This window comes from Parasteatoda tepidariorum, chromosome 7, assembly GCF_043381705.1.
Source record: "Parasteatoda tepidariorum isolate YZ-2023 chromosome 7, CAS_Ptep_4.0, whole genome shotgun sequence".
Classification (NCBI taxonomy): Eukaryota; Metazoa; Arthropoda; class Arachnida; order Araneae; family Theridiidae; genus Parasteatoda; species Parasteatoda tepidariorum.
The window spans coordinates 62257759-62281571 of NC_092210.1; the positions used below are offsets into that span (position 1 = coordinate 62257759).

Consider the following 23813-nt stretch of genomic DNA (forward strand, 5'->3'; position numbering starts at 1 on the left):
TCAAGAATCAGAAACAAGTGGTAAGATGGTATACATATTAATAGATAGTATATAATTTAATAATTTAATTACAGTCGAATCTCGTTAAGACAAAGCCGAAGGATAGAAAAAATCTTTTCGTGTTAACCGTTATTTATTAAATTTAAAAAAAAAAATCACTATTGTAAAGATATCAAAGAATTTAAATATCTTACTGATGACAAATGAACTTCTAAATCACCATAAAGATACATATTTTATGCTGATTTTATATTTATCTCTATTTTTAACCGAAAAGATATTATTACGCCCTGCGTACGTACTAGCCTATACTCACACTACGTGTACACCTGACGGTTGCATTTGTACTGTACTATGCTTATTAAAAAAATGTCTAAGGAGAAATTGTTTAAAAAATTTAAAATTTTATTTCTCCTTTTCCCTATTTTTTTAAAAAATCGTTTATAGATTTTTGTTTGAAATTTGTATTCTACATGCTTCTCTTATCTACCTTAATGAAGCAACGCAAACTTCTTCATTCTTTGCAGATCTCATCAGTTTTCTTGCAGACTCTAAATGATTAATTGCACAAGCCGCTTCAATTTATTCTCGATTTTTAATGATTGACAAAAGAGTACTAGCACATAGTCCGTTCTTTGATGCAATTGCTATTTTTTTAAATGTTATCATCAAAATCCCTCACTCCCCCCCAAAAAAGCTTTCTGCTTTATTTCCAAACTAAAATATTTTTATTAACTCAATTTCACACTTAGAGTTTCACTCCACCTAAAAGCAACAAACATTCGCAAAAAATAACTAACATTAAAACAATTTCAACATCAGCTGTGAAAGAATGCAGATCTTTTCTCTTTCCCCAGGGTCAGCATTTAAGTCGGGACTATTCACATCGATATTTAAAGTCTAAGCCTGCTCAAGTGCTCAGTTCTGGATGTCACCAAATGCAGATTCATATGAATTAACGGTGGCCTCTCTAATTTGTTACAAAACCAAATTCATTAATCCCATTTGTCTAGTTCATAAAAAAGTAAAAACCTTCTTACAGCGATGAAGGCTGCCTTAAATGTCACAGTAAGGAATTTTTTTACATTAGGCATAATATTTACTTCATTTTAAGTGCAAGTAGCTTATTTCTGTGTTCGTAAAAAACAAAGCAATTTTTACTGTTTCCTAAGATAACGTAACGAGGAAACTGTTTTATTTCGTCTTCAGTAAAAACTCGTGTTAAGCGTTTTCGTCTTAACGAGGTCCGACTGTAACTTATAAATTCCTTAAAGATTTGTTAGTGCGTGATAAACTGATTTTTAGATCAAAAATTAAGTTTTTCTCACACATTCTATAATGTAACGGTTTTAGGCAATTCAAGTTAATATTTGGTTATGATGGTAAATAACTGTTATAAAACTTTAAAATTCAATTGAAATAAAAAAAATCCTCAATTCATTGCTAAAATATCATTTAAGGAAAATTAAAAAGTTTGATATCATGTTTTTTTTATTATAAATTTTAAAACCTCACTCATGGGGAAAGATTTTTTAACACTCGAGAATTATCACAGGGAATTACTTGAAATTACTACTTGAAATTTTAAATTTGGCAGGTCTCTTGCAGATCTCGGAAACATTTTTAACTCAGTTGTTTCCGCCTGAAATCATACATAAAGTACAGTTCGCCAAAGAAAAATAATTAAATACTAAAATAAAACGGACCACCCTGAATAACTTTTGATTTAATGATCGGATCTTCAAGTTCTATGACTGATTTTTATACATTCGAGGGGTGGCCTAAAATATGCTAATTAATTAGTGCAGATGATATTCTAAGTTACGAAATCAGACACATAAACGCACTTTCTCTGAATAAGCATACCTTTTTACAACGGATTTAGATTTCTGACCCCCAAAATATAGAGGGTAGCCGCAATATGGGAAATATGGTCCCCATAGTTTAGCCAGAAGAGCAATCCAAAGTTAAGTCTCCTTAATGTTAATTTCACTTTTTGCGTATCTTGCCATATCTCGGGAACTTTCTACACTGTTATAAAACTTTTGTACTACTTTGAACTAAACTTTTATACACTATTATAAAAATCGTCTATTCAAAGATAACATAATCCTTGTAAAAAATAAATTTTAGCAAACATTTTTTTATTATTTTATTTAATAAAAGTCGAAAATTTTTTTAATCGTAAGGCATAAATTTTTTTACGTCACCTTCAAATACGTAATTTTACATGGAAAAGTAAAAAATTTGAGGAAACCTGTCGAATAGTTTCTAACAAATCGAATTTTGAAAAGGCGACTTCTTTAAAATTACATTTCTCAGAAACTATTCAGCCGATTTTGTTCAAATTTTGCATTTTGTCAAATAAAATTTTCTACTCTAAAATGATGTATACATTTTTCTACCCTTCAATTAAATTTTTTCGACTATTATTTAAGAAAACAATAAAAAATAATAAATATTTACTAAAATTTATTTTTGTGTATACATATCTTTGGAAAAACGAATTTTATAATTGGGCACAAAAATGTTGCAATTCATTTAAAAGGCTCTCGAGGTATGTGAAAAAGTAAAAATAACTATAAGAGGTTCAAACTTTGGACCGCTCTCCTGAGCAAACGATTGGGACCATATTTCCCAGATTGCGGCTACCCCTACGTTTTGGTTGTCATAAATCCGAATCTGTCGAAAAAAGGCATATTTACTCAGACAGTAAGTTTTTGTGCCAGATTTCGTAACTTAAAATATCGTGTGCTAATCAATCAGCCGTCTATCAATCAGCATATTATGGGTCCCCTTCTCGAACCATTAAGATTGAATCCTAGAGCGAGATGAAGAGACCGATTATTAGAACAAATGTTATTCGTTTCTTTTTATTTTGCACAGTGTACATTCTTATTTGTTCACACGCAATTTTTTTCCGATGAATGTTCCTCTTGTATCTTCCCCTTTTCCCAGTCCTTATTTTAACTCAAAATCCGCAATTAAAATGGTCTTCTATTAAATCTGGTAAGATATTTAATTTGATGGTTGAAGCAAAAAAGTATTTCTCATTTCTGAAATTAATAAAATAAATACTTTGAGTAACTTGTATCAGCTCCTACGTGGTACAATGCACCAGCATCTAAATCATCTTCACTTCGTAAAACCGGAGGGCACAACCCCTGATAATCGAGCCTGAAAGAATATTAAGAGTAAATATTATTATATTACCGTCAAACTTGGATCATAGGAAGTGGAACGGGTTAGAGAAAAAAAACTGAAACAATCATAAATACGAATTCCGTATATTCAACTGGCGTTTTTTGGCGTTGGTTGGACGTTTTTACTAGCTGAATACCCATTCTTCGTACGTTGTGAAGAAAATTAAGCTATCAATAAATCAGAATTGAACAATACTTCGAAATCATCCACAAAATTGAAAGTCATATACTAGCAAAATTAATAAAGCTGAAATAATTCCAATTTTCTTCCACTTTTTTTTTAGCTTGCCGCGGGTTTTACTTTATTAGATTAGACAAAACACATTTTAAGTAGTTTATCCCATCAAAATAAGTTTTAATTGTATTCAGCACTTTTCAGCATGATGCTATTGCTCGAAGCTAACTCACAATACTTGAAATTTGCAACAATGTAAGCGATTTTCTATGGTAATTGATTGTTTCGAAGGCCTGTAAAAAATCTCTTTGCACGGTATATAAAAGCAGTATTGATATCATTTTAATAGGTACCAAATATACTAATTTTGCCTAGATTAGTATATTTGGTAAATACACAAGTGGGCGACCTTTGAGCTAAAATACAAACTAAGGCAAACAACGGTTAAGAGCACAAGAAATATTTATAAATGCAGACAGCTGTTTCGGATGCTCAAAGGGCAACCTTCATCAGTGCAACAGAAAGAAATGAGAGAAAACAGGGTAAATAAATAGAGAAAGGTGACGTCACAAGGGGGGGGGGAGGTTAGAGCAACGGCCAATAGGAGGGAAGGGTGAATGGATGACGACGAATGGGAAGCTATGTGAATGGGAAAAAATAATAATATTAATATTTTTGTGCTCTTAAACGTTGTTTTTAGTTTTCAGTATATTTGATATTGATTAAAATTGCCCCAGTTACCATACTTTTTCAGAACAAGACTTATTTTTTATTTCAATTAGTACCTAATATTAAACATAGTTAAGCTTTATTGTTGTCAATGAAAGCATGTAATTTTTTTACGTTTTACATCAGCAAAACACAACTATTTTCTCATTAATTTTGATTTTTACGGCATAGTTTATAGTTTTATTTTAAATAGTACCAATTTATAAAAAAATAATTAACCACCATTGGATCCAATAATAGCATGAAGATTTCTTAATTTTCTCCTGAACGACTAAGTACCAATTTCCCATTATTTTTGCTTTTTAGTGCATAGTTTATTCATTTCAGTTAGTACCAATTGCCAAAATTAATAAAACACAATAGGAATCAAAAATACTATACCGTGATTTTGCTTTCCTTTCTAAATGAATTAGTACCATTGCACCATCAATTTTGCTTTTTATAACTACTTTATTTTTTACTTCAATTTGTACCTATTACAAAAATTAATTATGCATCGTTTTATTTCATTTTACAACCCTCGTTGAACAGCTGAACCAATTTTATGGGTTTACGATTGCTAATGTTCAACTCCGTAGCCTTGTAATTTTGAACCTAATCCAGAAGACAAGGGAACTCCTGGATCGAGTATTGGGAGAAAGTTTGCCTTCGTGAAGAACTTTTTGATGGAGCTAACCCGCATTTGCGTTACATCGAGAGGAACACCACGAGACACTCCCATGGTTGGCCTGATGGCTAGGGGACTCTAACCCATGATACGTCTACCACTGAAGATATTTCGCGTCAGCACTGTGATCACGTCAGCACTGTGCAAGCCAGATACGGAATTCGTATCAACTGGGAATCGAACCCGGTTCTCCTCATTGGAAGGCGAACGCTTTATCCCCATAGCCATCACGGCTCAATTATGCATCATTCACGTCAATAAGGGTTAAGCGATTTTCTTACCTTTCTCTTAGACGATTTAGTATAATTTCTACATTTTTTTTGCTTTTCATTAAATGCTTTATGTTTTATTTCTAATTCCGTTGATTTTAAATTGCTAGTTTTATAGTAGCACGCTTTAAAAGCATAATTATATTAAAATTAAACACGTGGTGATCCTGTACTTAAATACTAATTTGGTGACATAGTCCACCTATGCAACAGCGTTTACGTTGACGTTTGATAATTGATCATTGACTTTTCGTGACACATCGAATAAGAAATATTTAAATATCTAAGAATGTCATAAAATTCCATTTTGGGCTAATGAGGGCTTTAAGATAGTGAACATCATTGATGCTATCTTTGGGAAAATTTGGAAAAAAAATATTTGGAAAAAAAAACAGGATAGTCTCTAGTTTTTTTCATACTAATGGAGCTAGCTGTAAACGAATCAGAAAGTTTATAAATCTCTCTCCTGAACGATGTAGAAGATTTTTGAACTATTTTTAGGATTGCGGGCTGAAAATTGCCCTTTTCCTTCACTGTCCAAAATTTGAGGACAATAGCATAAATAGTTTCGGAGTTATACGGAAGACAGACACACAGGCAAACTCTGCATTTTATTCTTATAGATTGCAGAAGTGATAGACATGTAAAATTCAGACCACATAGATAAATATTTGCTGCAAAATTTTAAAACAATTTCAATAAATGAATCAGTGCACTAAAGATTAGTCTTACTTCAGCTTAGAACCTAAATCAATTATCTTAAAAGACGTAAAGTATGAAAAATATAGTTTTACTCTTTTAGGTTTGTATTCAACCTGTTCTTATTAGCATGAGACATACTGGGCGCGAGCAGATATTTAGAGTAGAAATAGTTAATCGAAAATTTTGGGAATAGCTACAGAATAAGATAATCATTAAAATATAGGTAATCAAAAAGGTTAAAAGAGATTTTTAAGTTTGAAGAACTTAGAATTATTTTAAGTAAGGAATATTCAATTTTATGTTCTAATCGTTTTTATACAAGGGGATCAGATTTATTAAAGACTCTATGACATAAAACATTAAACGCGTTTTGCCAAAATCAAGGTCATCAAATGCAATGATGTTTTACTGAACCAAAATGCCAAATTTATTTGAAATTTTATTAAATTTAATTTAAAATGATTTATTTAAAATTCTATTAATTTTATTGATTATCTTCATTGTTGTGGATTATCTAAATTAAATTTTAAGTGCTAAAAAAGTCCCTAAATTTCGATCCATTTCACAAAAATGTAGCACAATAAAAACAAAGAGAGAAGAAGAGAGGAAAATTAATAAGTTTTATTAACTGCGCATAAGCTGCAAGTATGTAGAAAATAAGCTAAAATATTGAGAAAATATGGAAAATAATAAAAAATAATGACAAGAGAAGAAAATTATTAAAAATAATTTTTCAAAGGTATTTAAAAAAATATAATTTTTGATATCTAAAAAAAAAGAGAAAGAAATTAAAAATCTGGAAAACAAAACAAAGAAAAAATATAAGTTCTTCATCAGCCCACACGATTATATCCGCAGAAAGGAGTGCTTTCTAATATTGTATTAATGTAGCCAAATCAAAATATATCAATACAATAGTGTGAGGAGCACTAAAAAAATTGAAACGAAATTAGAACACATTAAGTAAAAAATATATACGAACAAACAAACAAATATATCAAGCAAAAAACAGAAAATAAAATGTAAAGAGGTTAGTATGTAGTACAATCTACATAGTGAGGAACAAATAAACGAACTAACCAGTACCAGAATCTTTAAGGAATGATTTAAAATATTTTCGTAATATGAAAAACGCACAGAATATGAAAACAGAAGCATAAATAAAGTGATATCTTACGGCAGCAACAAAATTGCTTTCGAAGTACTAGGCTTCGCTAATAAATAGTTATGCAAAATTATAAATTAAAAGGCAAACAGGCGTATTTTTATGCATTACCTTAATTTCCACCAAGCTTTATTGAGTTCATTTTCATGTGTGGACCCATTAAAAATATTCGATTTCCAAAGGTCTACGATCAATCCATATGGCTGAAATGCTATTTTTTCTAATGCCATGTAAAGTAGGATATTGATTTCAGTTTCTGTAGAACAAATATTTTAGCGTATTAGTACAAAATATTTGTACTAAATTAAAATTTTAATGGTATAATAAATATTTGCATCAGTAACTCTTGTTTCCTACTAAATATTAAATTGTTTATATCAAAAGGAAAAAAACGATTTCCTTGCAGTAAAAGCCTTAAGTTCAGAATTACTAGTTACCATGGTTATTAAATATTATAAATAAATTTTTATTTAGATTATATTCAAATGTTAAACACTGCAATTGTTAAAATAATGTTCTAGTAATATTTCTGGAATTATCTATAAGAAGTTAACAAAGTCATTTTTTTAACAATTATTTGCAGTGCTAATTTACAAATTTCTATGTTTAATATTATATAAAAGCTTTAGGTTGCATTTGCTAGAAATGAAAAAAAATTGTAATAATTAATTACTTAAAGTTTTTAACTTGGAAGCAAACAATATTATAGATTCTATGACATTATTTACTTAAAATTACTCTTTTAAAGTAATTTATATGTATCTTTTTATTTTAGTAAACTAAGTAGAAAGATTTTATTTAACATTAAAGAACCCTTACAAAATAGAAAAAAAAAATTGGAATCAGGAAGAAAAATGCAATTATAGTTTCAATTTTTACTTGAAAGTATACACTTATAATAAAATTATTAAATAATTTTGTTTACATTGAACTCTATTTTGAAAATCATAAATGTTGTTTTTTGCTCTTGGTCATGTTGATCAAATTACCTGGATCGTCTGTAGCTTCTAAGAGACCAATTCGTTCTAAGTAATCAGTGGTTCTTACAGAGAGAGCTATCATGTCACCAACGGCTTCATGAAATGCTAAAATCAAAGGTGAGAAACGATTAAATATTATCTGTCTATCAAAAAATCGTTAGAGACCTCAAGGACACTGTTTTGGGTGTTAAATTTTAAATTAAATTTTATTTTGCTGATCAAAAAATTTTTAACTCAAAAAAATTACGGCAACTGTAGAAAAACGTACAGGAAATACGATGGAATAAAGAACTTAACATTAAGCAGTTAATTTGAGAATTAGTAATTATCAAATTTGGTGCAAGAAATACACGTAAAAGTTATTGTAATTGGTAATTCTTTTCTCGGGAATTTTCTCCCCATTTGATTTGCTTAAAATAATAATAATTTAAAAACTTTGCTTAAACTCACGAGAGACCTTTACTTAATAATCTTGCGCTTAAATTGATGTCGAAAGAATTAGAAGTTACCAGATGTAATATCTTAACATTCATATTAAAATTTTTAAAACTATAAAAACGTAATTCAAGAGTTTAAAAGAGATAAAAGCAGTTTTTAGTTTAGATGGTTTTAATTACATAAGTTTATCTTTATGTAGCGTTGACGAGAAAAGTTAATTTTCTTTTTTTCCTCTTTACTGCTTCACACATTCTGTTTCCTTAAGTTGAAATATTTTTCAGAAGTACACTCAATTGTTTTTCAATTCCAATATACCATTAATTCCATATTATTTATAAGCATTGTTTACATGAAATTATTAAAATATATAAATATATTTTATTACCAAAATGACAATTGCTATTTGAAAAAGGTGACTTTAGAAAAAGAAAAAAACAGAGATAATTGGTAAACAATCACGGGGGTTGGTGTACGAAGTGGAGCTGGAACATCGCAATTATTGAAATTGCAACTTCATTATANTTGTATGATTCCTTGCTTTACAACATCATTTCCTTTCGTATTTTGAGAAAATTATACATATATACATATATATATATATATATATATATGGTTGTTAACAGATGAAGATTTCATGAAATTCATAAATTATGTCTCCAGATAGAAAAAAATATTTTTGCTACACTGAAAGCACAGAGCTTATGTATAGCAGAGCTTTAATATTTATAGAGTAAACAAATATTTTTTACATTACATTTTCTAGACGCTACATCATATTTTTCTCTTTATAAAGCATGATTTACATAAAAAATCATCAAGACATTACATCATTTTTCTTTAAATCAAGTAAATAACTCGTTTTAAGATGGCATTACAAAACAAAAACAAAACGTGAAAACATTTATTAAGGTTGTTTCCACGTGGTTCGAAAATATCATCATTTATTTCAACAACTAAATTTCCGATACTCACACAAGAATTGGATTCCGTTAAATAAGTAGTTATGTATAATTTGAATCGAAATTTAACCTTAAATAACAACACTTAAAAACAGAGATAAGGAAACCTATCTCTAATATGTATTCTTTTAATCCTCTTTTCGTTTTTTTTTGTGTCAATTTGTTACATCTAACTTCTAACAAAAAGTTTAAACTAAAGATACGCTTTTAATGTAAAATTTAATGCTTTAGACAATTCTAATTGTAGTTGACACGGATCTATTGTTATGCTATGTCTTTTGAATGATTGATGTGAAAATATGAGTTTTTTTTATTGTTAAACCGTCAAAATCACCGTATTTACTAGAGAAAATAGTATGTTATTGCAACTTAAATTTTGTTAGCAATAATTTTAACAGAAGAAAGTTTTCCTCAAAGCTAGTGGCATTTGTACAAAGCTCATGCCATGAATAAAACACGAATTAGGTTCAATTACGTACGTGTATAGTTTTTTTTTTGAGTTTGAAGTTGTGTCACATACTATTTATTAATAGTTACTTTTTGATTTTGACGTAGCGGCACATACTATTTATTAATAGTTACTTACAGCCATAGTAAATATAAATTTTATCTGATTCAACTACATACTGAAAGTAATACATGACATACATTATACATAAAAAACTACTTTCTTGATTATACCTATTGTGATATTTTGTATGAAAGGGGTATCTATGCAACAGCATATGAAAGATATAGCACACTGTACAGAAGAAATCTTTCGCGATGATTAAACGAAAGTTCATTCTGAAATAATGCAATGTTTTAACAGTTCATTTCCGTTTCTTTGATTTTACTTGCGTACTAAGTAGCATAAAATGGTGGACATTACTGCAGTACCATTATTGGAATGAAAGACTTTGCGCAAAATAATGATAAAAATTTTTTTCAAGTAGTTTTAAAGAACGTTTTGATAGTTAAATAGCACAGTTTCCATTTTAACACTTAGGTTTCTGAGTATTGTGCTGCTATCCAGTAGAAGATTGAAAAAAATCGTAAAGTAATCTGGTAACAATACTACGCAAGAGTATACTGCTTCAATTCCATTAAATGTATATAAACTGTAAAATAAGCAATCTGTGCTAGTTCTTGAGCTACTGTAGGTTGATTTTTGATGTTATTTTGGAGAAGATATTGCATTGACCTAATTCTGAGTTTACAGCAGACCCAATAGTGAGTTTAATAATATCAAAGTTAAAATTTAACTCCGCAGCCTTGTAATTTCGAACAAAACCAGGAAGACAAGGGAACTCCTGGAATCAGGTATCGGTTTAGCATTTCTGGAGAATACTAAGCCAATTCTTGATAGAAATATTCCGTATTTGCGTTACACGAAGAGGAAAAATACTAAAACTTCCAGCGGTTACGACAAGACAAGAGGACTCTAACCATGGTCAACTTACCACTGAGCCTATTTTACGTTAGCACTGGGGTTGATGCGAGCCAAGTGTAAAATTCATATCGACCAGCCATCTCTGAGATTTGAACCTGGGTTAAATCAATGGGTAACAGAACGTTTTATCTCAATTTTAATTAATTTTATTTTGTAATATATAGATTCGTTGAACAAGTCGACCCAGTTTAGAGATTACGACTACCAATATTATATAATTTCCATAGCCAATATTCATAGCCTTATAATTTCGTGCTCAATTCAGAAGAAAAGGGAACTCCCGTATGAAGTATTGGAAGAAATATACCTTCGTGGAGGGCTATTTGATGAAACTAACCCGCATTTGTGTTACATGTTGAAGAAAACCAGGAAAACGTCCTACGGTTAACCTGACGGATCCATCTTTCACTGAGTATATTTTACGTTAGCACTGTGGTCGAGAATTCGTAACGAGCAGCCATCGCTGGGATTCGAACCTGGGTCACCTTATTGGGAGGGGAGTGCTCTATTCCTTGAGCCATCACCACTCAATTTTGATTGATAAAAAATAACAGTTTCCATGTTAATATTTATGTTTCTATTCATAGTTCTTAATATAGACAAATTATAAACTAACTAATACTCGAAAACTGCCGATAGTAACTCGTCAGTTCTCGAGTTACCATCGGCAGATTTTTTATTTCATTTCTTAGAGAAGAGATTGAGTTGCAGTTAAATTTAGCTAACTGTAAAATATTATATATTTTTTAAATAATACTTCCTTAAGGAAGTATTATTAAAAATACTTTCCTGTTACTGAATGAATTATACCTGAATGAGCTCCATGTCTGTCATAAAGAGGAAGATCTTGTACATGCAAGTAGTATTCTATGTGTCCCATTTCATGATGCACAGTGGCTAAGTTATTCATATCAACTGTAGTGCACATCTTAATTCTGCAAGAAACAATAAACTACTCATGTTGTTGAATACTGTCAATTGCTTACAATTATACTCTACACGAAAAATTACATTGATTTAAATTTTTGACTTAAACAAATTAAATCGAAATGTTTATTTCTAAATTAAAGTACTTTGCTTTCTGATCGCATCTCTCATTCTCCCCCTTTTCTACAATCAGATTTTATCTCTTTACGATGAACGACTTGTTATAACAAAACTAAGAAGTGTTTAGTTGTAATATCTCAAAATTTATATCGTATGAATAGAGATTTTGTTTAACGAATTTAGTTTCCGATTCTATCGAAATAAAATTTAATCTAATTAATCTACTAGGTTGCTATTTTTTTAAACTTCCAATTTAATATTTGGTTACTGTAAGAACTCATTAAATGTTTTTGTCCCAAGAGATTATAAAGTACTGGGGCTAAAAGTTAATACCTAATTCATTCATTATAAATAAACTAAACTGAACTCAGCGGCGCGACAGTCCACTGTGCCCATCTCAGTTTTCTTGACCTTGGGCTCTGGGGTGCAGGAGCAAATGTTCCGGTCAGGTGGTCAGTCGAACGTGGAATCCCCAGTATTTAGTTCTCAAGCATGCTTTTTTTCATTTTAAATTATAAATTCATTATAAATATTCATTATTTTAATAACGTATGTTAACTGTACTCAGTTTTTCGCCAAATTGATAAAAGTAAATACATGACGCTTTTAGTTTTGTTTCCTTAGTTTGGAATAATGAACAAAATCAAATATTTAGTAGAAAAATATGATAAATGTGATAAGTAAATTCCATTAAATTGGATTTAAGGTATCCGACTACCTTCGGGACAAAATTTTTGAAAAATAAATATTTTTCACAACATTATTGCAATTTATATTGTATATTAATTTAAATAAACATATTTAATAGAGAAAATTTTAATATACAGGAAATTTTTTGTTTAAAGAGTATTTTTTAGATAATTTTAATGAAAATAACTCATTAACGGAAAACACTCTACACAAAAAACTATTGTACATGCAGCTATCAAACTTTTTGAGCCGTTTCGTATAACCCTCTGAAGTGTTATGAACCTCAACTTAAATGATATCATGAAATTAAAAAAATTTATGGAGTGTTAAGCATATTTTTCCATTTTTTTTCACATTTTCTTCACATTATCTACTGCAAAATATCTCATAAAACAAAAAATAATACAGTTATCTGAATTCTGGAGGTCTGTTACATAACCACCAATACAAGAAACAATCTCTGAAAGTTTGAAGACAAATTTATTATAATTAGTTGAGTTATCTTGTTTTCCGTAGACAAAAAACAGCAAAATTGTCATTTTGAGAAAAACACAATTAAAGTTTATAATTACATTTTTTCTAAAAACTATGAATGTTTGTCAGTAGGAAGTTATTATATTTTATAGGGGGCACATTCCTTCACACATTTTCTTAGTTTTATTTAACGTAGCGATATTTTAACGTATTATTTAGCGATATTTTAAAGTATTTAGTGAATAACATCAAAAGTCTACTACTTATAAAGCATTTAACACAGGAACAATTTTTTATTAAACAACCATCTTACTGTATTTTCACACTTTAATATATATGTCTAAATATAGTTTTTATTAATAATTAGAAGTAAAAAATATTTTTTATAATATTTATAATAGCTCAAATCTAGAATTTTCTTCTAAATGCAATTTGTTATCATAGCAAACCGGACAACATAATGAAGCTAATATCACCATTAGGATCTCAATATCAATTATTCGATTGCCACACAGATTGTTTTTATCCAAGGGCATCAGTTCTTTATTGACATCCATAGAAATCGATAATTTTGAAGAGCTTGAAGTAATAAATTCATCTGCTTTACACAATTTTGAATAAATGGTATAATCAACTTTACTCAAATCATCGCTTTTGGTGGCATGTTGATTACCGTAATATTTACGTTTCCTAGATCGAGAAGTACGTCCTTTACCCATTTCAATAAATTCATCAAAATAAATAACAAATTTTTTTGAAAGAAATCAATAAATTTCTTCAAAACAAATCAAAATCAAGATATAGAAAGTGCGCTTCAAATGTAAGCAAAATATCAGAAAATATGCTAACTTTTCATGTTACCCACAAACAGTAACCACGAAACGTAAAATCTAATTAAAATATAATTCAGCTTATTAGCTGTGAGTTTAAGAGCTTTTAAAAATTAAATATCTAAGAAAAATAAAGACACAAATAGAAATGGATCCGAAACTATTACCTACTACCGGCTTCATTTTTGTAATTTCCGGTAAGTTGGACAGCTGTCATCTGTTACTAAAATTTGTATAACTAAAGTTCTGCTTGACGTGCATTCAAAAACAAAACAGTTTTTAAAACTAGAAAAATTGGGCATTATTATAAAGCAATAAAATAAAAAAGTGATTTTTTGTGAAAATCCTCATTTTTAAGGTAGTCGGATACCTTAAGGAATATTTTACAGACAAACGATGCATTTATAACTTTCTTTAATTTTATACTGGGGGCAACAAAAGATAGCCCGATTTTTAATGGGAAAACTATACCACACCAAGTGATTTCTTTTTACAATGAGAATGTTTGGAATGGTCATATTTTAATGCATATAAATTACATAAATCCAATACATTAACCCATTGCATTATCTTTAAAAAAATTTTTAAGTCGAAAATATTAAACATTTTGAAAGGTCACGATCAAAAAAGTTTTGAAAAAAAAAAAAAGTATTTGTTATGTATTACGAAAGCTTAGAGCTAAACATAAGCACATTAAAATACCCATTGTGCAAAAATTAAGACTTGGACAGTTCAAATGAATGATGGAATTTTAGATAATTTTCAAAATGGTAGTTCGCAAAAAAGGCAAAGCATATTCCTTTCTTCTTCAGATACACTAAAGAGGAAAGCATTAACATCAAGTTAAATTACTCAAACTCACTAAAATTCCACTTAGTATCATTACCCAATCTACTTTTTAATTGGTCTTTACCAAACTCAAATAGAATTTCATATATTATTATGAATTTAGTCCTTTTATAATGAAATAAGAGCTCGATATAAATTATCTTTGATGATTTAGATTTGTAATATTTAAATTCGAAGCTTCTTCAAATGAACATATAGGAACAACAGACATATGATGTAATTTAGAATCGACAGTTAAAATATAGCTTCAAAGTTGAAACAAAGAATGAAAGAAGGAAACTCAAAGATGCAGAAGAAAATTGCAAATAAATTACAACAAGGAAGAGTAAGATGTCAATCATCAGAGTAGAGGTAACAAGATCAAAACAGATAATCAAATAAAAGAATGGATGTTTTGGAAGAGAGAATCTCTGATGCTGTTAGATGTAGAAATTGAAAAGAAAATAGATTTCTAAATAGTTGGAAAGAATAAGATACTGGAAAAGTAATTATTTATGAAATGTTTCAACACCTGAAAGGATTTTCAGAAATCAAGGTTAGCGTCTGAGGACTGGTAACTATAGTTGAATTTTTTTCTCCGGTTCCCAGCAGATCACCGAAGTTAAGCATCACTGGCTACGGTCAGTGTGCGGGTGGGTGACCACTTGGATCAGTCTGCGTAGGGACCGAGGGTGTGCGGTATTGGTCCTCGTTAAACTGTGCTACCGTAAAGTGCTCGACTTCACGCGCAGGTCGTCGGGCTACCGAAGCGGGGGTGCCATCCCCTCCGCAGAGGATCAAAATTGTGATGGCATGTCTTCGGATCATCCTCAGGGATGTTTCCCAGACCGTCGCTAATAGCCCATTGTGCAGCTCTAGTGCGACGTAAATTAACAACAACAACAATTTTCTCCTGTCCAATTAAATTTTTCTCTGCTTCCTTATTGTAACTTGTCAGTAATTTTCTCCCAAACCCAAATTGTAGTACCTGTATATTAGAGTATGTGCCATTATTTGTTATTAAGAAATCGTTCTTATATATCTTATAAAGAAACTTTCTTTTTATGACAATAGCATTTTATAAAATAATCAGAGTTTTAAACATGATAACTTATTAATCATAATTTAAATTTAATCATATATTTGTAAAATTCTATTTCAAACACGGAAAACTATTGTCTTCAATAAAAAAAAACATGGATTCCATCTCACCTAACATCGTTTCTTTCATAGAAATACCAAGCAGAGGGGTGGCACACCATTTCTCTGTCGAGGGGCTTTTCGATAATGGATCTATTCCAGAATTCTGTTGGCATTGGCATCAAGCCTATGGATGTAAAGAAGTTTTCGGCCATCTTGAACATATCCAGAGGAGTTATATTCTAAAAAATATGAAGGAATAAAATAAATTAGTTTCCCGTTGTTCTTTGTACTTTATTGTTTATGTGTAATTCAGCTCCTTTTAAAACGCATCAAATACTTCGCCAACAGTGTTTCATATAATTGAAAAATTTTTCTTAATAAAAAACAAAAACTCACACTGCCACAATATCTATCAGGAATAAAATAAATGAACTACTTTAAAGCATTTATTAATGTAGATTGCAGAGTTTAGTAGGAAAACATGTTTAGTGGCATTTTAGTGAATTTCCTAAAACCAGTCCAAACTATAATCTTGCTTTGCAACGCCAACTCGCAATGGGAGACCTATAACACCTTCTCTAACCTAAAAATATAACTATTTTTTAAATGTACCGTTAGGACTTTAAGAATACCCCTTAACGAGGCAGGAAAAAGCAGCATAAATAAGAAGACTACTGAACATCGCATGCGGGATTTTTTTCTTTTCGAATTTGCAATTCTGGTGATCTTGTTTTCTTCATATTGACTCTATTCTCGACCGTATTTCATGTTCTCAACGGTAGGGGGCAGTATTTGCAGAGGCTGTTTCATCTTCCGGAAGGAGATTCGCTTGTATTAATTTCTACTTTTGTTGTTGTTTTGTTTACATCATAATTCAACTCATATATTACAAAATTATTCATTTTCGATGGCAAAAAATTCATTTTTATGTGACGGCAGTTGTTCTGCTTTTGGGTGCGCTATGCATCGAAGCACTAATATGTTATTTGAAATTAAAATACTTCCTTAAAGAACCCTCACTGCGAATTTAATGGATTAATGGAATAATACTATTTGAATTAAAATACTTCAATTCCTTAAAGAACCCTCACTGCGAATTTAATGGATTAATGGTATAATACTATTTGAAATTAAAATACTTCAATTCCTTAAAGAACCCTCACTGCAAATTTAATGGATTAATGGAATAATACTAGGGAAAAAAATAATCACATTCTACTATGGCGTCAGAGATTAGCTAGACTTCTTATAGGATTTGCTTGTTTGTATTTTTAGAATAGATGGTGAATAACTATTCTTTTTCTAGCTTCTATAAATCTTGCTCTTGAAGCTCTAAAATGTCCCTTAACAAACTGTGACATCTAGATTTTGAAATATATACCAACACTTAGCACCGTTTGACATAAATTTTGCTTAAATTAGAAAAATGACTTAAATTTGTATTAGGTGATTATCATAATTTAGTAGTTAACCAAATAATACGATCCATATTTAATATGTTTTAGTTGTAACTGATGAAAAAAAACATCAACATAATATTACTTATGTATGAGTATGGATGGTAAATTTTTTAAGAAATTTAAGATGCGTTTATTTTTATCTCGGTATGGTTCAGAAATTCCTATGTAGTTACGCATATAAATATATGCCTTTATATGATTATATGCTGTAATTATATGTTTTATTTATTATATAAGAATCAAGAAAATAAAAATTGGTTATAAATCTTAAATTAAATCCTGAATAAACAATATTAATTCATTTTCAAACAAAATAAATAATTTCATACAAAAAATTTCTGCAGAATTATTTCCCCATGCTATCATGCTGTTACTTTATTTCTGACTTTTTTTCATAAACTTACATTATGATGAGCTATTGTTTTTAAACGAGGTGTTATGTCAAAGAAAATCCATAGTTCCAACTATAAAATCAATTTTTTGAAAAATAAGGTTTTGTTTGCAAATTTAAACAATATATTCCTTTAAAATACAATAGAAGAAACTAATCAAGTGAAACTACTTAATTTTAGAAAATATAGATAAATATCGTGAAAAATTACAATGTTATGAACTTACAATTTTCTTCTTATTTGTTCTACACTGGTCGACAAAAATTAAGAGATGAAAGACATTTTCCCAAATATCTCAAAAAATACTGAATGTAAATAAATGAAATTTGGTTTGGATATAGCTTATTCCATGATAATAAGGTATGCAGAACAAAAATGAAAGTGACATTCACTGGCAAGACCTATTGCCAATAAATCCAATGTAGTCTGAACTTAAGGATTAAAGATGACAATAAAAGTGATGCTTGTACAGTGTGTGTAGCCTCTAGTATGGTGTATGGTCCCCCCTGACAGACAGACAGCATGCACAACGAGTAATGCATGCTGTTAATAAGGGAGTTAAGGAGGACTTGTGGAAGACCCACCCATTCTTCCACCAGAGCAATTTTTAACCCCAAAATGGTTCTGGGGGGAGGTTGGCGCATCGCAATAGCTCTCCCTAGAGCATCCTGAGCATATTCAATAGGATTCATTTCAGGGGATTTAACTGATCAATCCATTTCCTGAATATCCTCGCTTTCCAGATACTCATCAACCATGAGAGCCCTATGTGATCGCGCATTGTCGTCCATAAAAATGAACTCAGGGCCAACAGCGCCCCTGAAAAGATGCCCGTAGGGCTCTAGGACCTCCTGCCTGTACCTCTGGGCATTCACGGAACCATTGTCAAACACATGGAGCGGTGTGCGGGTATCTTGCATGATTCCTTCCCAAACCATGAGTCCTCCACCAGCATAATGGTCCCTTTCGATAATGTTGCTGGGATGGTATCGGATTCCAGGTTCCCTTCATATCAATAACCGTCCAGAAATAGCGTCATAGAAGAATATAGCGTCATAGAAATGTGCAAAAATGCTTTCCATCACTTTATTTTATCCACCAGTGTATTTAAAATATCTAATTTGTTCTGTAAGGTATTACCATAGCGTTTTGATTTCGAGGAAGTTTAATGTATCTTTTAAATTTGAAACAATAATAAATATTTTCGATCATATTTGAATTGTATTTCATTAAAAAGTATAAACTCTTACAAGTGATACAAGTAGTTGCAGAGAAAAAGAAACAAGGTGAGTCGGGGTAAGGGAGGAAAATAAACACACATACTCACACACAGAGTTCCGTTGTGATATCTTTGTGTCAAAAGAGTAATAAGAAAGTGCGCTATACATGCGTAATATGATTGCTAAAATCGATGAAAAATGCAAGAAAAAGCAATAAATCGGTCTAGGGGACAAAAAGTAATCTAAACACTTTTTAATTTTATCAAATCGTAATGAAATTACGTAAGGTATAGACTGCTGTCTACTTGAAGTTTAAGATTGAGACTGGGCAAAAAAGTCAGTTGGAGATCAAAGTCTGTTTTAACATTCTTGTTGACAATTGTTTGTTTTCGATCACTATATCAGTGAAATACCGTTCGGTAGAAGAGTCGTAAAATCGTTCGTGGTAAAATGAGCAATATCTTTCAGTTCGAAAGAAGTATCTATATTTTAGAGACACACTGTGCAACGTCCTATTCGCGATAAAGAGATGGAGAATAAAGACTTCGGGTACTACTAGGAAGCCTTAGGTGATTTCGAGAAAAACATCAAATGCAGTTTAATCAGTATGTATAACATTAAACACTGAATATGACATTCCAAATTCAGCTTTCAATATACAATATACACAAGTTCAACGGCGACTTAAAAATAGTTGGTTATAACGGTGTTAATTTGTGTCTTTGTCTCGATCTTTATTTGATTTATTTATTTGAAGCAACAAAAGAACTGAGCTGGTGTATGCACATTTTGATCTCTTAACAATTATTCGAGGGCAAAAACTCGAGTACAAATACTTGTCAACAGATTTACCATCGAGAGGGGAGTGCTTATCCTAATAAGTCCATAGAAGAAAAATGTCGATGGAATTATAAACCTGTAGCACATGGTTCCACACTAAAAACTTTCTAATAAAATTATGGTAAAAAGTACTTTGCGCTGCCTTTTATAGTCAAATTCAATTTTACCAAACAAAATGTATAAAATAACGTAATGTTTACAGTAATATTTACTTGATCATTGTACATTATTATTAATATGCGTATATTATAATCAATATTACTGCAAAAATTACGGTATGAATTTTAAGATACAAACGTATTGTATGGTAAGATAGATAAGCTGTATTCAGACTGCCAGTACTTTTTATTCGGAATTTTTTCAGTACATGAATCATGTTCAAGTACTTATTAGTTATATGGGTTATATAAGTGGTTACATGGATACCCATTTTCGTCACCCATAATCTTTTTAATAACACATATTTTTCAATTACCTTTTCGCGCATTGCCTTCGTCACGTCTACTGATTTCTTATTCGGATAAGGTATAGCAAGGTCAAAAATATTTTCCCAAGAATAACCCCACAAGTTCCCTAAAATTAGAAAAGAACTCATTAATATGTTGCAAGTTCATAAATTTTAAGTAATTTATTTATTTCGATGATTAATATGCTTCTTAATAATGCCTTTTACCAGGAAACAAAGATACTCGTACTATCTGAAATATTAACAAAAATATTGAAAAAAGATAAATTTAAAAAATACAATTATTTTTATTCAAGCATTAAACAGATAATAGGAAAATTAATCAAAAAGTTTACAAAAGTCTTACCCAATAAATGGGCTGGTATAGGACCATTAGGCTTTATGTAAGATTCTGAGTATTTTTCAATTAGCTTTCGTCTCACATAAGCATGTAGTTCTCTGTATAATGGCTTGAGAGTTTCCAACATCAAAAAGGTCTATTGGTAAACAGAAGTGATTTTTCTAAGTAATCATTTTTTAAAATAACATTTATTATAACAATAATAAAGTTATAACGCTANAGTTACTTTTCTCAACAACTGAAATTTAGAATAGTGTGATTAAGAAAAATATGTGAACTGTTTGCAATTTCAAATTAATATTGAAATGTACAGGTTTAGAATTTTCTACAGTGAAAAGTTTTCGGAACTTCAGTATTCAAAAAAGTATACAAAAACTAGACGTTAAGAACGTATCCAATGAGCGAGCAAAGCGAGCATTGGATTGCGAAGCAATCCGAAATGAATTGCGAAAACAGTTTCGGGGGTTGGCGAGCGCCAGCGAGCAGGGGGCAAAGCCTCCTAGTCATTAGAATTTTAAAAAAGAATAACTCACACTACATTATCTATCAGGGAAAAAATAAATGAAATGTTTTGAAACGCTTGTTAATGGAGATTATAGAGTTTAGTGGGAAAATTTGTTTAATGGCATTTTAGTGAATTTCCTAAAACTAGCTTTAAATTGTATAGAAATATAAAGTAGATATTCACATTTAATGGTAAAAAATTTAAATTTAAGTAGGTATTTACGTAGTAGGTATTATTTTTTATATTTTAAACCGCCTTAAATAACGACTAGGTTAAACTAAAAGATGTTCTATAATTAATTACATGCATAATATAAATAACAACATACATTTGTATAGTTAATAACATAAGTATAATTCAAACACGTCAAGTTGGTGATAGGCGGGAAAGCTTAGCGTAAGAGTTTGATTTCGATATCTATGTCAGAGAAATGCCATTCGGGAGGAGACAAGCTTTATTCGTGGTGAAATCAGCGATTCCACACAATTCCAGAGAAGTATCTATAATTCAAGGACACATTCAGCAATGTCCTACTCGCAAGAAAGAGATGAAGAATACAGGCTTCGGGTGCCATTAGGAACCTCTGGTGATTTCGAGAAAAATCTCAAATGCAGTTTAATCAGTGCATGAAAAATTGAACGCAGAATATGATCCTTCAAATTTAGCTTTTAATATACAATGGAATCCGCAAGTTAAGCGAAGACTAAAATAGCTTGTTACAACTGTGTTAACTTGTGTCTTTGTCATGATCTTAGAATTGTATTTATTTTGCTTATTTATTTTAAGCAATAAAAGAACTGAGTTGGTGTATGCTTATTTTGATCTCTTAACAAATATTCGAGGACTGTGTTAACTTGTGTCTTTGTCATGATTTTAGAATTGTATTTATTTTGCTTATTCATTTTAAGCAATAAAAGAACTGAGTTGGTGTATGCTTATTTTGATCTCTTAACAAATATTCGAGGACAAAAACTCGAGTACAAAGACTTGTCAATAGATTTAATGACGAAGCAGGAGTGCTTATCCTAATAAGTCCGTAGAAGAAAAATGCAGATTTAATGTTAAATCTGTAGCACACGGTTCCACATTAAAAAATCGCTATTGAAATTACGGTAAAAAGTAATGTGCCTCTTTTACAGTCAAATTCAATTTCATCGTAAAATTTTACCGAACAAAAAGTATTAAATACCGCAATGTTTACAGTAGTATTTACTTGATCCTTGTATATTATTATAAATATGTGTATATTATACGGTAAAAATTGCGAAATAAAACTTTAAGGTAAAAACGAATTATATGGTAAAATAGATTAAATGAATGCTGCCTTCAGGCTGCCAGTACTTTTTATCCGGAATTTTTTCAGCTCAAAAATCATGTGGTACATCCCAGTGTTACAAATACTGAGCTTATTAGTTATATGGGTAATGTGAGTAGTTATATGGATACCCATTTTCTTCACACATCATTTACTTTAGTAACACATTTTTTTCAATTACCTTTTCCCGCATTGCCTTTGTCACGTCTACTGATTTCTTATTCGGATAAGGTATAACAAGGTCAAAAATATTTCCCCAAGAATAAGCCCACAAGTTCCCTAAAATCAGAAAAGAACTCATTAATATGTTGCAAGTTCATTAATTTCAAGTAAATTATTTATTTCTATGATTAATATAAAAATAATGCCTTTTACCAGAAAACAAAGATATTATCTGAAATATAAACAAAAATATTAGGAAAAGATAAATTTAAAAAATACAATTATTTTTATTCAAGCATCAAACAGATAATAGGAAAATTAATCAAAAAGTTTACAAAATCTTACCTAATAAATGGGCTGGTATAGGACCATTAGGTTTTATGTAAGATTCTGAGTATTTTCCAATTAACTTTCGTCTCACATAAGCATGCAGTTCTCTGTATAATGGCTTGAGAGTTTCCCACATCAAAAAGTATTCTTCATCTACTGCAAATTGCGTATTTGAGTAACCTGATAAAATATTTAGTATGATTAAAATGCTAGCAGTGCTTGTAAAGCTTACGATGCATAGTGTTCAATAATTTTATATATATTTAAGAGTTTAAGTTATATATGAAAGGAGAGAAGGTTAGCACTCCCCTTGACAAGGACGGAATGGCTTCTGGGCCTATAACACATATACGGTTATGGCACACCCGCTTACTTTGCGGGAATCTCAACCACAATTTTTTAAAAAAAGACGAGGACTCTCTCTATCTCTTCCTGGTGACAGGCAGACCAACACTTGCTTATCCCGACTGGCCTGTGGACACCTGAAAGGTCTCACATTTTCTGCCAATTCAAAGATCTTTCCTCTTTGCCCTAATCGCCAACAAAACCAGGCATCACCTGAGCACATCTTGAACTGTTTAGGGCTGGACTGGAACGACATTCATTCCTCTCCCCTTTTAGTTTCGGACTTCCTAAAAGTCAGACCCGGTTCCCAGCAGATCACCGAAGTCAAGCATCACTGACTGCGGTCAGTGTGCGGGTGGGTGACTACTTGGATCAGTCTGCGTAGGGACCGAGGATGTGCGGTATTAGTCCTCGTTAAACTGTTCTACCCTAAAGTGCTCGACTTCGCGTGCAGGTCGTCGGGCTACCGACGCGGGGGTGCCATCCTCTCTGAAGAGGATCAAAATTGTGATGGCATGTCTTCGGATCATCCTCCGGGATGTTTCCCAGACCGTCGCCAATACCTCATTGTGCAGCTCTAGTGCGACGTAAATGAACAAATCAATCAATCAAAATCCTAAAAGTCAACGGATTTATTTTTAATTAGCAACAGCAACAAAAGCCCACTCACCACAAAGGGAGGGACAACAAAATAAACAGACACAAAA

General features: G+C 30.8%; 1 protein-coding gene and 1 non-coding gene across 2 annotated transcripts in view; one reads left to right on the top strand and one right to left on the bottom strand.

Moving 5' to 3' along the window:
- The window catches only part of LOC107445552 (angiotensin-converting enzyme), a 91515-nt gene that overhangs the window by 44676 nt on the left and 23026 nt on the right, over nucleotides 1-23813 (bottom strand). The window contains exons 6-14 of the mRNA XM_043042272.2: nucleotides 22777-22941; nucleotides 22451-22548; nucleotides 20456-20585; nucleotides 20119-20216; nucleotides 15801-15970; nucleotides 11530-11654; nucleotides 7900-7995; nucleotides 7022-7166; nucleotides 3079-3177 (exon numbers count right to left, since the gene is read on the bottom strand). Coding sequence (XP_042898206.1) covers nucleotides 3079-3177; nucleotides 7022-7166; nucleotides 7900-7995; nucleotides 11530-11654; nucleotides 15801-15970; nucleotides 20119-20216; nucleotides 20456-20585; nucleotides 22451-22548; nucleotides 22777-22941 — 1126 coding nt within the window. The remainder of the gene's footprint in view (nucleotides 1-3078; nucleotides 3178-7021; nucleotides 7167-7899; nucleotides 7996-11529; nucleotides 11655-15800; nucleotides 15971-20118; nucleotides 20217-20455; nucleotides 20586-22450; nucleotides 22549-22776; nucleotides 22942-23813) is intronic.
- LOC122269398 (U6atac minor spliceosomal RNA) lies at nucleotides 23037-23162 on the top strand. Its single transcript, XR_006225160.1, has one exon. It is a non-coding gene; the product is annotated as a U6atac minor spliceosomal RNA (small nuclear RNA).